At 42.7% G+C, this 17,069-nt stretch overlaps 3 protein-coding genes across 3 annotated transcripts in view; all 3 read left to right on the top strand.

Moving 5' to 3' along the window:
* LOC137302074 (zona pellucida sperm-binding protein 3-like) overlaps nt 1-17,069 on the top strand; it is a 243,342-nt gene that overhangs the window by 222,336 nt on the left and 3,937 nt on the right. The gene's annotated exons all lie outside the window — the stretch shown is intronic.
* On the top strand, nt 5,170-8,826 carry LOC137302072 (ferritin heavy chain A-like). The gene is made up of 4 exons (XM_067971760.1): nt 5,170-5,350; nt 6,824-6,970; nt 7,585-7,710; nt 8,141-8,826. Exons 1-4 carry the CDS (start codon nt 5,195-5,197, stop codon nt 8,291-8,293), a joined length of 582 nt encoding a protein of 193 aa, XP_067827861.1. The 5' UTR covers nt 5,170-5,194; the 3' UTR covers nt 8,294-8,826.
* On the top strand, nt 11,076-14,344 carry LOC137302070 (ferritin heavy chain B-like). Its single transcript, XM_067971759.1, has 4 exons — nt 11,076-11,202; nt 12,462-12,608; nt 13,018-13,143; nt 13,497-14,344. The coding sequence occupies exons 1-4, from the start codon at nt 11,101-11,103 to the stop codon at nt 13,650-13,652; spliced, it is 531 nt and encodes a 176-aa protein (XP_067827860.1). The 5' UTR covers nt 11,076-11,100; the 3' UTR covers nt 13,653-14,344.

Genomic DNA, 17,069 nt, shown 5'->3' with positions numbered 1-17,069 from the left:
CTTGGAATAAAACTTTTTTTTTTAGATGGGCTGGAGGGGATGGAAGTGATTCACAGCTGGAGCCACCAATCATTGTACAAACACTAGTCTTTTGGGAGATGCAACCCATGAGCATCGTTGACCCACATGAACTGGAAATATAGCTGGTATTTATACCTGTATTGGCCAGAAAGGATCCAAGATGTAGCGAATGACCTGCAGTCATGCAGAGCTTCGACCAAATGGATGGACACCACAAGTTCATCCACAACAGCCAGGCAGGTGCACAGCAGAGACTTCAATTAAGTCCTTTGATTCCTGGCTCTGCGAGTACTTGATTTATGCTTTGCACAGGACCTTTAAATTATGTATGGAATACTTGTAGGGAGTCTACCTACAAAGAAGCAGAGCTCTGCCTCGTTGTAGGCAGACTGTAGGAAACATCAGTCGGGTACGGGGTGATTATTAACCTAATAGTCTGTATGGTGTGAACAGTTAACCAGTGTTAGCCCAGTTGAAATCTGTGGAGGGAATACTTGCAGCTGATGCACATGGAAGTTCAGCACATTAAAGACTGGTTTGTCTGAACAATGAAGCCATCAAACCCACCAGCAAATCCAACCCAACTCGGTTGCTGCTCAGCAACATATGAAATGTTTAATATGACATCATATACTTCTAACGTATCCAGACAGTTCAAAAGTTTTTTTTGGGTTCACAAAACTGCAATCCTCTACTACATTCTTAACTTCAGTTGTAAATTCTGGATAATTACAGCTATTGCATCCAGAGTCTTTGAATCCACTCCTAAGTGTGAAGGAGACAAAGGGAGAGCTGGTAGGATTTGGAAAGGATGATAGATTTATGGAGGAGCGATTGTATTTACTTTATGAATTGATGGATGAGTGGTGTGGAACAACAAAAAAGTTACAATATCTAATATTTTGTTACATCAAAGACAACACACAACACCAGTGACAACAGTAACTTCTATTACAGCATTGCTCTTTACTTCTGCTTTCAACACAATCATTCAAATGCATGAATGAAATTTGCATTCAAGGTTTACACAGAATTGAAATTTGACCTTCAACACGTGGCCCTGAACATCTAATTCTTCAGAATTACTCCAAAAGGGAAGAAAAACAACTCAGAAATGAACCCGACACTGGAGCTGTTAAATGTCATTAATCTGAAAAAGCTACTACTCAATTTAAGAGACTAAACCCAGTGCAATGTTAGAAACAGTTTATTTCCAGTTAATGACAATTACACATCAAGAGTCCAGATCTCACCTCTTTGTAGAAAGTCAAAAGCTATCAATCCTACAGGATGGGGGTCTGACTAGACTATAAACAGGAGTACTAAACACAATAGGCTTTATCCCTGCAGTCAGTTTAATCACTCTCCCCCCAATGTGTGCTTGTCAAACAGGTACACTCCCATGCCATTCTCAGGGGCTCCCAGTCTCTTCAGGTTGGTGATGTGATCTCCAAGCTTCACAACTGGAAGAAAAGATGGAGAATAGTTATGTCCAGCAGGAGATATCGTGGAACATCTAAGTTTCCCCTCGAGCGTTTGGATTTTAATCCTCTTGGTCTGGAGGATTGGCAAGTGTTGCACTTCAGATTGATGCATTTTTTGCATCATTGGAGCAAACTTACTGTACAGTAAGTGCTTAGATCCTGGGGTCACTGGGACACACTTACTGCTAATGTACACAATAGGCCAACTTGCCTGTCTCCCCCCTCCCCAAAAAATTCCAAGAAAGACACAAACAAACAAACCGATTAGGAATGAAGATCTTTTGAATAGGCTCAAGGACAGCAAGGTTCCTCCATCTCTAACTTACCCAAAAGCCCACATTAACAGCATTAGGAACTTACATGAGGGTCTGTCCTCAGTGGACAGTTTGTGCAGATCCAGCAGACTCTGGTTCACATCCTTCTCCATCTGCAGAGCTCTCTGCATCGCCTCCAGACCATTGCTCCACTCATCCTGCTCTGGCTTCTGAAAAGGAAGTCTCAGCCAGTTCACTTAATGGATTAAACAAACGAACAATACACCAGAAAGCATTGAAGGAAAATAGGGTGGAAAAAGTAAAAGTCCATGTTACCATGAACCAATTGTGTTAAGAATATAGAATTACTGAATTAAGCCATCACAACCACAAGAGTCAAATTAATGACAATTAGTATCGATGCATTTAAAGGGGAGCTCGACATGTACATGAGTGCAAAAGAAATAGAAAGATATGCTGATCACATTCGATCAAGTAAAGTGGGAGGAGGCTTTTCTGGAGCATGGACATAAACATAGACCAGTTGGACCAAATGACCTGTTTCTGTGAAGCAAATTCCATATAAATTGGAACAAGCAAAGTGGTGCCATGTAAAAGACCACTTGTTTGCTGAACCCAACCTGGATATCCTCCAAGATGATTCTGGAATTTCAGCAATTTCTCAGCATCCTCATGTTTCTCCTGTGACTGCTCCTTGAAGAACTTGACAAAGTGATGCAGGGCAACATCATCCCGGTCAAAGTAATAGGACTGTGGAGAGATCAAAAGTAGTTGGATATCTCAAAGACCAATCATGGGTATTGTACATGAAGCCAACTTCAATATTTTGCTTTCTGGCTCACTCAACTGGTCTGCAGATTGTTATGAAAACTAGCACAGGCCAACTTGCTTCACTAATCTGGTAAAGATGGTGGATAATTTCATTCCCAGCAATTGGGAAGCTAGCCAATGGAAAATAATCACCAATTCAGCTTTAATTAAAATTTTACTTGAATATGCTCACAAATCAATACTTGCTTAACTTGAAATTATGACACTCAATAGTATATCTGGAAATTAGTGAAGGACCAATAATAACATTCCTTTCACCAGGATCATGCCCCCATTGAATGCAGTGTATTCCAAAAGTAAATTTGAAGAAGCTCAGAGCCCAGGAACGTGAGTCAGGGATTGAAGAAACTCAGCCTATAGTACAATTACTGTAAGGAACAGGGAGACAGTTTGTTTATAACAATTCAATTTAACTTGCACAATTACAGGTTTCAAAAATACACCCACTGTACATAGATTGAGGGATTGAATAGGGTCCAAAAAAAAGACTCACTATGGAGAGATAAACATAGGAGGAATAGAGCTCCATATTGATCTGCTTGTTGACACCATCCTCACTCCTTGTGATAGTTCTAACACACCGGGAATCCATTCTAACTGTCTAAGAAGGTATTTTAACTAGCTGAACCAGGCTAACGTCTTCCCAAACTCTTTTTTTTTCTTTTTCCTATTAGGCCCCCCTTTTATAAGAAGGGGGGGTGTGGGGTGTGCTTAAATACTAAAAACCCAAACAAACCAAAACCAAGTGTTCAAATTAAAACTTTATTATCCTCGTCCAGGATGCACTCCAGCCCCTGCGGTGCCCCCCCGGTCGCGGAAAGCCTCGAGCGTACCGGCAGACACCGCGTGCTCCATCTCCAGGGCCACCCAGGCGCAGAGCATTCCCAAACTCTTCTATTTATATGTCTGGGGACAGCCTGCCTGTAATACAAGGCGTGGCATTCCCGATGATGAGTAAAAACTCACACTAGCCATTCAGAGCTCTACGCCCACTGAGGACACCAATCAAGAAAGAGGCGTAGTCGAGATTGTATTTAAGGCCAATCAGAACATTTTTTTTTCAATTAAGCAGATTTGTTTTGAATCAGGTTGACTTTTTTTGTATGTTTCGATCCCCTTTTATGAGATTGAGGGAGGGAGGTTCAGGATGTAACTTTATTTTTTTTTTAAAAATCCAAAAACTAAATGATAACAGAGTCAAATAATAATTTTAATTTTTTTTTTATGGGCAGTCAGCTTTTTTTGTGTGTTTTAGGCCCCCCTTTTATAAGAAGGGGGGGTTAGGGTGTGTTCATGTGCAGTAAATCCAAAAAAAAAATAAGTGTCAAATTATAATTTTATTATCTCGGCCCAGGATGCACTCCAATCCCTGCGGTGCCCATCCGTCGCGGAAAGCCTCAAACGTACCGGCAGACACCGCGTGCGCCCTCTCCAGGGCCATCGCGGTGCGAAGAATGCTGCGGAAGAGAGGCAGACGGTCGGAGCGACCGTCCCCATGGGCCGGGTCGAGCCTGGACCTGTAGATGACCACTTTGGACAGGCCTAGGGCCAGACCCATGAGAATGTCCTCCGACTTGCCTGCGCCCCCCCCCCCCCCCCCAAACTCCCCACTCCCCTCAACGGGTGGCCAAAGATCAGGAGCGTGGGACTGAAGTCCTCGTGGGTCTGGTCCTGGGCCTGTCCAAGGTGGCCATCTACAGGTCCAGGCTAGACATGGCCTATGGGGGGGCGGTCGCTCCGACTGTCTGTCTCTCTTCCGCAGCATTCTCCGTGCCCGGGTGGCCCTGGAGAAGGAGCACGGAGTGTCTGCCGTTATGTTTGAGACCGGGGACTGGAGTGGATAGTTGATTACGACAGTGACATTTTGGTTTAATTTGGTTTCATTGCTATGATTGGGTGTGCCACAAGAAAACATTCTTACAGCACTTGAATAGGTTTTCGGGGTTCCTGACACTGGGGCTCAAAGACCCATTAGAAAAAAAGAGAAACTCAGTGTCTCCTTCTTGTTCAATTAAAAGAGTAACATTGAGACAATGGCACCGAGGGACTGGATAGCATGCTCGTAGTGGAAGGAATATTTTTTATTGAAGAGAGTGACTCAGGCTGACTGAAGCACAGGGACATGGACACACAGGCTGCAGACTGCACAGTGTTACAAGGGGACATGGGAATGGGTGGGATTCTGGGGAATGGGGGAGATGGGGAGAAAAGAACAGAACAAATGAGGAGCAGGGGGAGAAATCATTAGAAAGAGAGGTTAAAAAACAGACAGGTCACAGAATAAAAACAAACAGCAGGTTAAAATGAAGTGAAGAAACTTATGAAATAGAACAAGAGAAGTGATTGAATGAAAGGAGGATCCTGAAGATATTGGGTTTTTGTGTGTTTTTCCTTTTTTTTGGTGTTTTTAGGCCCCCCCCACTTTTTTCAGGGGGAGGGGTTAGGGTTTTTTTCCGTTCGTGTGATGAGAAAGCAGTTATTTGATTGGCTGCCAAACATTTATCATCAGTGATGTCACATCCTGTAGTTAAAGATGGGTTGGGTCTGAAAGAATAAATATAGCAGCTTAGGTTTGAGGTCCTTATGTTCATATTGTTTATAGTCAGTTGCTGGTCTATTAAAAAAAAAGTAGTTTGGATGGCTTCTCAAGTGTGTCAGGATTACCACAAGGAGTGTGAGGATGGTGTCAACAAGCAGATAAATATGGAGCTCTATTCCTCCTATGTTTATCTTTCTATGGTGAGCTTTGGGTTTCTTTGGGTATTTTGTCTTATTAACTAATGTAGACTTACTGAATTCTAGTGAATTAACCTTTTAAATTCAGTAAAATAATTGAATTTGCTGTTCTAATATTTCTTTTAAGTATCTTTATAGTTGTGATGTTTCATTATCCTTTCAAATGGATTGTCTGGGTCCTTTTTTATATAGTTTCCATGTTGGAGTTTACATTGAGACTGTGAAATGCATTCCCCACCCCCCCCCCCAAAAAAAGAAGCCTATTCAGTACATTGGCCAGTGAGTGTCTTTTGAGTTACAGGTGACTTGCCCATAGTTGGGGTCTTTGAAACACCTGTGGTGCAATCTTTAGTCAAAACACAAATCCATGGGCATTCTTAGCCATAGCTCCATACTCTTGATCTTGTAACCTGTCTTTTCCAGCCAAAAGCTTAATTGAACTTCTCAAAGTTTCTAAAATCAAATTGGGAATTTTCAAAATGGGTGGAGTTTCTTGCTTAATGAAGGGAGTTTTGTTCAGGTTTGGGATGGAGTGTAACCCTTGTCTGTACAATAGCAAGAAACTTGTAATTGATGGAATGTGTGCCTTTTTTAATCAAGTAAGGCTGACATTGGGTTGCTCTCTGTTGTTATCAGGAAAGTGCCCAATTGCTACAAAGCAATGAACATAAAGCCTAATTTGAGCAAAAGGAAATTTATATCTCACTCTTCACTGGTGCCTACTGGTCATGGCCTCAAATGAGTGTACTGGTGGACACTGCATGCTCCCTCTCCTGGACCACATGGGACTGGGCAAGACCATGAGTGAAGCAGGTCAGCCCTCCTTGGGCTGTGCTGATCCTTGACATGTGAATGGGGGGTGGGGGTTTGTGGTGAGTTCAGATCATTGATTTGGAAAAGTTTTTCAGATGTCAAATGTACATCTAAATTTTCCCTAATTTAGTGATCTGAACTAATTTGAGTTTTATCCTCTCACATTGTTTGTCTCTGTTACAACTTATTTTCTTGGAATGTCACAAGTTCTGATCTAGTACACAGACCCTCTAAAAGGAGGAGACTCATTGCATGAGTTAATTGACTAATTGTGCACCCTGGTCTTTCTGAATCACTTGTGGTGGAACAGGTAGCTTTCGGCACCTTGGTCACAGTATCCAACACTGAAGGAGGACCTGTCATGTGACTTCCTGGTTAATGCTTTGTATAAATTGAGATGTGGGCAGGAGGTACCTGAATGGCCAAGTAGCTCAAGCTTGGGTTTAAGTTGAGTTGCTCAGTGTGGTCAAAGACTGAGGTGATTCCATTCTCCACTGGCCACCTGTTGTCTACTTTCACCAGGTGAACTGAGTTAGGAAATATGAGTACTCTTTAAAAATGATCAAACTCCTTGGTTCCCTGATCCATGGTGAAATCACTGTACTGATGTTTGTTCTCTATCTTAATTTGGTATGATTGTTTAATTGACTCTTGTGCCTACAGTCCTATTACTTTGACCGGGATGATGTTTCCCTGCGTCACTTTGCTGAATTCTTCAAGGAGCAGTCACATGAGGAACGGGAGCACGCTGAGAAACTGCTGAAATTCCAGAATCAGCGTGGAGGCCGAATCATCTTGGAGGACATCAAGGTTTGTTCATAGAATCAGGCCATTTGGCTCATAGTTTCTGTGCTGGCTCTTTGAAAGAATATCCAATTAGTCCCTCGTGCCCTGCTCTTTCCCCAGAGAGCTGTAAATTATTCCTTTTCATGATTCTATACATAAAAATCTGTTCTGACAGTTGCTATTGAATCAGCTTCCCTTTCAGGCATTTCATTCCAGATTGTAACAATTCACTGTTTATATATGAAATCTCTATCTTCCCTCTGGTTCTTTTGCCCATTATCTTCAATGTGTGTGTCCTCTGGTTAATGACCCACCTGCCAGTTGTTGAGTTCATGACTGGACCAAATGTAATTTATTGAGGCTTATTTTCATATTGAATGATTGGTCCCCAGTGCAGCCTCTATCCAGCTTTCAGAATGTGGAAAATTTCTCCACAGCAGAGAAGATGTTTTCTCATTAATGAGCCACATGTTCTGCATTATAAATGAACAGAGTACTTGTTGCTAACATCAGGGCAAAAATCAATTTTCTTCCACTCTCCAGTCATCCTCTTGTTTCAGGCTAGTTTCAGATTAATACTGCATGGGATGCAGATGGGAGCTTGAGCATTTTGTGACTTGAAAGACTTCCCTTTTCAGAAGCCAGAGGAGGATGAGTGGGGCAATGGTCTGGAGGCGATGCAGAGAGCTCTGCAGATGGAGAAGGATGTGAACCAGAGTCTGCTGGATCTGCACAAACTGTCCACTGAGAGGACAGACCCTCATGTAAGTCCTTAATGCATCAGTGGCATTTAGCTTTTGGGTTTATTTTTAATTTGGGATTGTGTAATTTAGCACTGTCCTTTAAAATCACATCAGACTGAATGCAGCTCAATACTTTCCATTTCTAAATCTGAGGTTTTTTAAATCTACTGAAGGTGAGCATTAAAATCTGTCCTTGAAATCAATCTGTTTCAAGGGTTGAGATATCTTGGGCTTGAAGGGAACCTTCAAATGGATACTGACTTTAGGTGAGGGACTGGGGCAGGGCAGCATTTATTTTCAATACCAGTGGCTGGGAGGGCAAGGAGTTAGATCTAGTAGTCTCTTGGCCATATTTTGTAATGAGACCTTGAGTATTCCCCAGTAGGGAAGTGAGATTAAAGGAACCTAATGATTCAAGTAGCTAGCTTGATTTTTATTTTTCCCTTTCCAGTTGTGTGACTTCCTGGAGACCCACTACTTGGATGAACAAGTGAAGATGATCAAGAAGCTTGGAGATCACATCACCAACCTGAAGAGACTGGGAGCCCCTGAGAATGGCATGGGAGTGTACCTGTTTGACAAGCACACCCTGGGGGAGGAGTGACTGGACTGTTGTCCATGTTGCAGATATTCAACTTGTGTATTGAAGTTTTATGTTGCCATCTCTCTGAACTGGGAATGGAATTCAAAGTCTAAGATTAACTTCCAAACATTGCAGTTGAGTGTTCTTGCAGCTGAAATAAAACATTTTGATGTTGAACTGGTTCCTTTTCTTCAGTAATTGAGCACATTCTAACACCAATGCACGTGGCCTTGCGTCAAACAAAAAAACATTCTAAGAAATAGGTTGTCACCGTGATAAAATCTGATTTGTTTGGGCACATGGATGTTTTAACCCCTTCCCCTCCAGAAGGCTTAATTTGGTTTTGTAGCAGCCTAGGATGGCCATCAGGCCAAAATTAGATTTGTACCTAACAGCTTTCAATATTTGGTGTTCTGTAGTAGAGATTAAAGTGTAATCTGATTAAAGTAAGACCTCTTCCTCCACATAGGCTTGAATCCCTTTTGGAGAGTGTGCATTTTTTTATTACTATTCGTTCATGGGATGTGGGCATCAATGGTGATTACAGTAGTTAACCTTCTGAATAAACAACCCCACACATTGCTGCTGACTTGTCCATTGTAGGACATGAGGAAGTAGTTACAAAAATCCTGGAGCAAAGTAAGACCAAATCTCCAATTGTTCCTGCTAGGGTTACCTGGCTCTTTCCTCCTTCTCTTCAGCCCATCTTTTTCTTCCTGTGCAGAACTTTGGTCCAGCTCCTGCTATTTGTTTCAATCTCAATTTTTATTTTCCAGTCTCTGTTCACCTCCTGCACCTTTTATATCCTGGACCCCATAGCCTCTAAAATACTTCCATTTGCTGTTGCAAATCTAAGAGCCCCTCTAAGTTTCCCTTGCTGGATTCTGTTTCATTAAACAGTTCTTGCCCCATTCCCCGCTCCTTGCGAATACAATCTTTGTGTAATCTTATTTGGCCTGGAACCAAATAACACTAGATCCCAATTGCCAAAACTGCCACTTATAAGTCTACTGAAGAGTTGGAGAATAGAGCCATCTAATTAAAGGCTAAACCACCAACTACTTGGTCTGTTTAAAGCTTTAACTGAGTTTGCACCAGTGATGTTCAGGTTATTCTCACACAGGGATCATATGATCAGATCAGTCCATCGACCCCACTTTTCATTGCTTCATCTTTCCTTCACTAGGTTCCACCTTTGATTTTTTTTTTAGCCTGCTGTTTGTTGTTGATCCGACAGTATTCTGATGTGATCTGGAACACAAAATATCCACGGGGCCCCATCCTTCCCTGACCGGATTTAGGGAAATATCAGTAACTCCCCTTTCTAATGAGAAAATTCACCACTCGACTCTTTCCACTTGGTGTTTGACTGTCCAAAAAGTACAAGAGATTAATCATTGAAACAAGGGATTAACAAACCCAGGAAATACCAGATAGTCTGTTCACCACTGTCGCTCACTGTTTTTACAACCAACACTACACACAGTGTTTGCCTCTCACCGCAATCCCTCCCAACACCAAACCCCCCCACCCACAAATCCCTTCAGTCAATGGTCCACAGTCTCTTCCCCGTGGAGTGCTCTGCATTTTATTGTTTGTAAAATGTCATGATGACAAAACAAGAACTCAACATGCCGTGGCCCCCTTCACTTTCCAGCCGATGTGTGTACAGATGCTCACTGACCCTAGAATTGATGGAGTATTGAAGGACTTGTGTTTAACACGTTCATCACACCCACTTTCCATTCGCCTGACTCGCTGTTGGTTGCTGTTCACAGGCTCTGATCTGTTTGGATGTTGCCTCAAACCCGCAGCTACTTGCCAAATAACCAACTCACGGATCCATCCAGAATTATTCAAAGACACTGACCCGCAAACAACAATTAAACCTGTGGTTCTGGATCTTTGAACCGTCACGATCAGTGACCATAACCGATGGGATGGGGGCAGATCCACCAATTGACAATTTGGTCCATTATGGTCAAGTGCCCGGGTGGCCCCGGAGAGGGAGCATGTGGTGTCCACCGTTACGCTTGATGCCTTCCGCGACCGCTGGGCACCGCAGGGTATAGACTGTCTTTCAGACATCAATAATAGAATCCTGATTTAATTGGGAAAGTATCCTGTTGTTTTTGGTGGCACTTGATGCTTATTTTGGTATCTTTTCAGTTTGATTGGACCATCCAATATTAGTGGTGCCCTGAGAGGGCCACTTGTGATGGTTTATGTTTGGTGACCCTGGGGCAACCCAGAGTCTCCCTTATTGGTCCATCAAAGAAAGGTCGATTATGGTCAAGAATATGGTCACGATCAGATTTTTTTTTTCTTTGGAGTGTGGGATGGAAGAGCAGCCATGGTTTTTTTGCTTTTCCTTTCTTTGTGTTTTAGGCCCCCCTTTTATAAGAAGGGGAGGGGGGGTTGGTTGTGTTTATGTGCAGTAAATCAATAAACCCAAAATAAGTGTCAAATTATAATTTTATTACATCGATCCAGGATGCACTCCAGTCCCTGCGGTGCCCACCGGTCACGGAAACAGATTTTACAGTTTGAGGAAAGTCAAAGCAATTGGATCTTTATTGAATTGTCAGCCAATGATGCTCCTCCTTCAAAGTTCTGACTGGCTCTGGGTGTCATCTCCCCTCCTCCCTTTTCTTGATTGGTGTTCTGAGAGAGGATGTAATTTCTGATTGGGTATTGCCAACTGTCACGCATCATCTAGGCTGCCACGCCCAGGATTAACCAGCAGTATAAATATGGAGCTTTGGGTGGCTGTTTTTCAGTTTCTTGCTTCAATAGAGTTGTTTAGTTTTGTTAAAGTTAATTTAAAGATGGCTTCCCAAGTGTGTCAGAACTATCACAAGGAGTGTGAGGATGGTGTCAACAAGCAGATCAATATGGAGCTCTATTCCTCCTATGTTTATCTTTCTATGGTGAGTTTTGTTTCTTTGACCCCTTCACATTGGAGATTCTAATGTGACATTACAAAATTCTGTTTTCTCCAACTCATCTATTGCCTTTTCTCTAATCTGCACCCCCTCCCCCCAATTGATGGATGGTGAGTGTCTTTTTAAAGCTGTAATATAATGTGATTTATCATTATCAAAATGTCTCCCTCTTCCTTGCAGTAGTTGCACCACATTCTATATCTTAAATCTCAATTGTTCACTTTCCTGGTGTCTGAGCTTTCTATTGAAGTTGTGTTTTGCAATGCACTCTGCATTCAATGCCTGGGATTCATATTTCTTACCCTCTATTCTACATCTCTCCACAGTCTTTCCCCACATTCTCCTTGCAATGGGGGGGGGGGGTGGGGAGGTCATAATCTTAAATTAGAGCGAGTCCATTTAGGAGGTAAGTGAGGAAGCACTTTTCCCCTCCAAGGTACTGGAAATCTAAAACTCTCTCCCTTGAAAGTCTGTGGATGTTGGGGATTAATTGGTGCTTTCAAGACTGAAATCTTTTGTTGGGTCAGGGTATTGAAGGATGAGTTTATGTACAGATCCATGTTCTAATTAAATCATTGAGTTGGCTCAAATGGCTGTATGTCCCACTTCTGTTTCTATGCTCTGAACCTTCACTTTTTAAGTACCAGCTTGTCCCTGTCTGTCTTCTCTCTCTGCCTTTGCTCTATTGGTGGTAGGGCCTTCAGCCATTTTGGTCCTACTCAGTGTAACTGTTAATCCCTTTGCCTTCCTACCTCTGTCTGTCTCTCAAAGCATTCAAATGCTAACAGTTTCTAGTCATGCAACTCTTACTGCTTGGTATCTGTTTCTCCTCTGAAATGCCTTGATGTTTAGTGTTGAAGGTGCTAAGTTAATGCTGTTTGTGGTAGTTGTAGAAAGGGGTTTGTTTCAAATTTCAGTCATGAAAAGGATGTAAGCTTTTATGTTCCTTCACTAATTTCTAGACATATAATTCAGTCTTGGGTGTGAAGATTAAAGTGAAATATTGTGTTGAGCATGTTCAAAGCTGAATTGGTAATTTTCCATTGGCCAGCTTCCCTATTGCTAGGAGTGAGATTATCTCACTACCAGGTTAGTGAAGCAAGTCAGCCTGTGCTAGTTTTCAGAACCATCTGCCTACAAGCTCAGTGAGACTTGAACCCTTGACAGAAAGCAAAATATTGAGGTTGGCTTTATGTACAATACCCATGATAATTCTGATACCCAACTACTTTTGATCTCACCAGTCCTATTACTTTGACCGGGATGATGTTGCCCTGCGTCACTTTGCTGAGTTCTTCAAGGAGCAGTCGCATGAGGAATGGGAGCACGCTGAGAAACTGCTGAAATTCCAGAATCAGCGTGGGGGCCGAGTCATCTTGGAGGATATCAAGGTTAGATTTAATGGAGTGGCCTTCTGAATGGCTCCCCTTAAATGGACAATTTTAAATATTTCTAAAGCAATTTGTTCTAATGCTCATAATTACATAGAATGTCCAGCACAGAATCAGGACATTTAGCCCAACTGGTCTATGCTGGTGTTTATGCTCCACATGAGCTGCCTCCCACCTTCATCTTGCCCTATCATATCCATCTATTACTGTGTCCCTCAGTACTTCTCCTTAAAGACATTTATACTATTTGACTCGTGGTTGTGGTGGTGTAATTCTATATTCTTGGGACAATTGGTTCATGGCAACATGGACATCTGATTGCTTTTCACCCCTATTTTCCTTCAGTACTTTCTTGTGTATTTTGTTTAATCCATTAAGTGAACTGGCTGAGACCTGATTCCCTTTTCAGAAGCCAGAGCAGGATGAGTGGAGCAATGGTCTGGAGGCGATGCAGAGAGCTCTGCAGATGGAGAAGAATGTGAACCAGAGTCTGCTGGATCTGCACAAACTCTCCACTGAGGCGACAGACCCTCATGTAAGTTTTTAATGTGGGCCTTTGGGTAAGTTCGAGGTGGTGGAAATTTACTGTCCTTGAGCCTATTCAAAAGATCTTCATACCCAATAGCTTTGTTGGTGTCATGCTCAAATTTTATTGGGGAGGGGAGACAGGAAAGGGAGATTGCCCTACTGTCTGCATTGGAAGTAAATGTATCTGATCCCAGGATCTCAGCACTTAATAGAGCAAAGTTACTGTATAAAATGCATCAATCTAAAGTGCACCACTTGACTATCCTCCAGACCAAGAAGATTAAAATCCAAACCCTTGGAGAAGCTCAGATCTTCCTCCATCTCTTGCTGGACATAACTATTTTCCATCTTTTCTTCCAGTTGTGTGACTTCCTGGAGACCCACTACTTGGATGAACAAGTGAAGATGATCAAGAAGCTTGGAGATCACATCACCAACCTGAAGAGACTGGGAGCCCCTGAGAATGGCATGGGAGTGTACCTGTTTGACAAGCTCACCCTGGGGGAGAGTGATTGAACTGACTGCAGGGATAAAGCTTCTTGTTCAGTACTCCTGTTTATAATCTGAAGAACCCCTATCCTGTAGCAATGGTGACTTTGTACTAAGAGCTGTGAGACCTGGGCTCTTCATGTGAAATGTAATAGTAACTGGAAATAAACTGTTACAGAAGACTGGGTTTTGGCTCCTTGTCAATTGAGTGATTTCTTATTTTTCAGATTAACATAATTCAGCTGTTGTAACAAATTACATTGGGCTATGTATTGGCTTTAGGGTGAGATTCTGCCCTATGACATTTTTTCTTCTGGGGTCATATCAATGTAGTGACTTGGGTGTTGAGGGCCAATGTGTCTGCCTTGAGTGTAAATTGTATTTATGCAGTAAAATGATTACTGCTGATTTCAATGCAAAGAACAATACAGTAATGAGTTACTGTTCCTATTAGTACTGCATATTATCAACTGTTTAACCCATTAATGATGCAAAATCAGCTGCTGTAACATTTTGTTCCAATAAAACACAAGGAAAGTGAACTCGTAATTTCAGTCCAATAGGCAATTTTTTTAAGAATAGTATCTGCCTGGGGAAGAACAATCCAGATGCTTTGTTTTCAAAGATGCTACAGACCTCAGTAGGTAGTTGGGGTAGCTTATGAAATCACTCACTATTACTCCTAATAAACTGTTTGTTTGGAGTCAAATAGGTCTCATATGGGGGAGTGCAGGTTCCCTGTTTGTCTATTTCCCTTCATTTTCATCTTCTGCCCTCCAACCCCCTGTTAATCTCCCCCATGAATAATAAATTGGGTATGGTACAGAAAAAATACCTCGAACTAAACTCCAGCAAACAAAATCTTCCTTCTGGGAGACGTAGTAAATGCACTAAACAACTAACTTGAACCATTAAGTTGAATAGATAAGGCTCCTAAACTCTTCCATACCACTACTGTTCCATCAATTCATAAACCCAATATAAGCAGCTCATCCATAAATCTATCAATTTGTATTTATCCCATTGTGCAGTTAATACTAGATTACAATTCTAAATTCTACTGGATCACCATTTCATTTAAACCAAGTTAAATAGATATTTTGCCTGAAACTCCACATCCCAATGCCATGAATTCATAAACACAATACAATCAGCTCCTCCATAAATGTGTCGATTTGCCTATAGTCCTATTGTGTGTTCCATACCAAATTGTAATCAACCTTTCCAAATCCTATGGGTTCTCCATTCATCTCCTTCACCCCTATGAATGGATTCAAATGTTGATGCTGTAGCTGTAATTATCCAGTGTTTCCAAGTGAAGTTTAGGAACTTGTGACTTGCACTGGGTGTGATAGAATTGCCGTCTTCAGTCAGTCCATGTTAATATCTTTATATTGATGGAGTAAATAAGGGGAAACTGATTCCAGTAGCAGACCGGTTAGTAACCAGCAAACACAGATTTAAGGTGATTGGTAAAAGAACCAGAAGTGACACGAAACTTTTTTCAGTGTTCTGATCTGGAATGCATTGCCTCATCGGGTGGTGGAAGCAGATTTAATAACTTTCAAAAGGAAATTGGATAAATACTTGAAGGGGGAAAGAGCAGGGGAGTGGGACTAATTGGATAGCACTTTCAAAGAGGCAGCATAGGCACAATGGGCTGAATGGCTTCTTTCTGTGCTGTAATAGGATATTATGATCTCTGAAGGCACTTTTGGGATATCAATGTCACCACATTTCATACGTTGTTGAGCCATAATTTTACGAGTCAGTGTGGATTATCTGGTAGCTTTGACTGCTGCATAGTTCGCACCTTTGAGGTGTAGTCACTGTTGTAAGGTAAGAAATGCGGCAGTCAATTTGCCTCCAGCAAGGACCCAAAAACAGCAATGAAATATTGAGCTGATAATCTGTTTTAGTGATGTTAGTTGAGGGATAAATATTGGTCCAGATATTGGGGAGAACTCCGCTGCTCTTCCTCGAAATAGTGCTGTGGGATATTTTACGTCCACCTGAGAGAGCAGATGAGGCCTCGATTTAATATCACATCCAAAAGACGGCACCTCCGACAGTACAGCACTCCCTTAGTCAGCCTAGAATATGTGCTCAAGTCTCTGGATGATGACTTGAACCCTCAACCTTCTGACTCTGAGGTGAGAGTGCTGCCACTGAGCCACAGCTGACACAAATGGAGATGTTTGTGTGGGTGACATTGCATTCAGTAATCTTCACTGCCTCTCATTCTCGCTGAATATCCTGAATTTTACCAAACAACATTTCATGAGAATCAAAACTAAAAATGATGCATCCCACAATGCTTTGCCCAGTTGATGCCCCCATGCTGCCAATCCTCAGACACACCCATTCTCGATATTAGAACTGGGGACGATTCACACCATCCATGGGATGGAATTTCCATTTCTCTGACCAATGGATGGTTTGCAAATTCACTCAAGACAACTTGATTGCTTTGAATATTGTCTCAGCATCACAATCACTAACAAGTAATAAACTTGACCAGATTATGAAAAGCCACTTCAGTGAAAATATCAAATTATTATCAAATCGTTCAAAGTTATGATTCCAAGAGATTGAAACAAAGAGAAACTTTCAGAATTTTTGTTTTCTTTTTTTTTCACTTTCAGATTTATTTTTTTCCTTTTTTCTTTTTTTAAATTTTGTTAGGCCCCCCTTTTATAAGAAGGGGGTGTGGGGTGTGCTTAAATACTAAAACCAAACAAACCAACACCAAGTGATCAAATTAAAATTTTATTCTCCTCGTCCAGGATACACTCCAGCCCCTGCGGTGCCCACCGGCCGCAGAAAGCCTCGAGCGTACCGGCAGACACCGCGTGCTCCATCTCCAGGGCCACCCGGGCGCGGAGCATTCCGCCGAAGAGAGGCAGACAGGCCGAGCGACCGCCCCCACGGACCACGATCATCCTAGACCTGTGGATGGCCACCTTGGACAGGCCCAGGAGCAGGCCCACGAGAACGTCCACCGACCTGCCCGCCCCCCTCCTCACCGGGCGGCCAAAGATCAGGAGCGTGGGACTGAAATGCAGCCAGAACTTGAGGAGCAGCCCCTTCAAATAATCAAACAGGGGCTGCAGTCTCGCACACCCAGTGTACAGATGGAACACGTACTCCTCCAGGCCGCAGAAATCACAAGCGGCCTGGGTGTACGTGAAATGGCGTAACCGCCGGTTGCACACGACTGCTCCGTGCAACACTCTCCACCCCAGATCCCCGATGGAACACGGGAGGATCCCTGAGTAGAGAGCCCCCCACTGGTAACCCCCGTCTCCGCCGGACGGCAGGATGGCACGCCAGGGCGTGTCCGGCCGAGAGACGAGGGCGAGGAAGTGGATGGTGTGCAGGAGCAGCCTGTACAGGAAATCCCTCCGCGCGGTGTGAAACGGCACAGAGGGAATTTCCGAGAGA

Source organism: Heptranchias perlo, chromosome 35, assembly GCF_035084215.1.
Source record: "Heptranchias perlo isolate sHepPer1 chromosome 35, sHepPer1.hap1, whole genome shotgun sequence".
NCBI lineage: Eukaryota > Metazoa > Chordata > Chondrichthyes > Hexanchiformes > Hexanchidae > Heptranchias > Heptranchias perlo.
This window is presented reverse-complemented; position numbering and strand designations above follow the sequence as displayed.

Coding starts and splice junctions, on each gene's coding strand:
- LOC137302072 (XM_067971760.1), top strand. CDS start 5,195: ATGTTCATATTGTTTATAGTCAGTTGCTGGTCTATTAAAAAAAAAGTA. Junction 6,971..7,584: donor TCATCTTGGAGGACATCAAG/GTTTGTTCATAG, acceptor TTCCCTTTTCAG/AAGCCAGAGGAGGATGAGTG. Junction 7,711..8,140: donor CTGAGAGGACAGACCCTCAT/GTAAGTCCTTAA, acceptor TTCCCTTTCCAG/TTGTGTGACTTCCTGGAGAC.
- LOC137302070 (XM_067971759.1), top strand. CDS start 11,101: ATGGCTTCCCAAGTGTGTCAGAACTATCACAAGGAGTGTGAGGATGGT. Junction 12,609..13,017: donor TCATCTTGGAGGATATCAAG/GTTAGATTTAAT, acceptor TTCCCTTTTCAG/AAGCCAGAGCAGGATGAGTG. Junction 13,144..13,496: donor CTGAGGCGACAGACCCTCAT/GTAAGTTTTTAA, acceptor CTTTTCTTCCAG/TTGTGTGACTTCCTGGAGAC.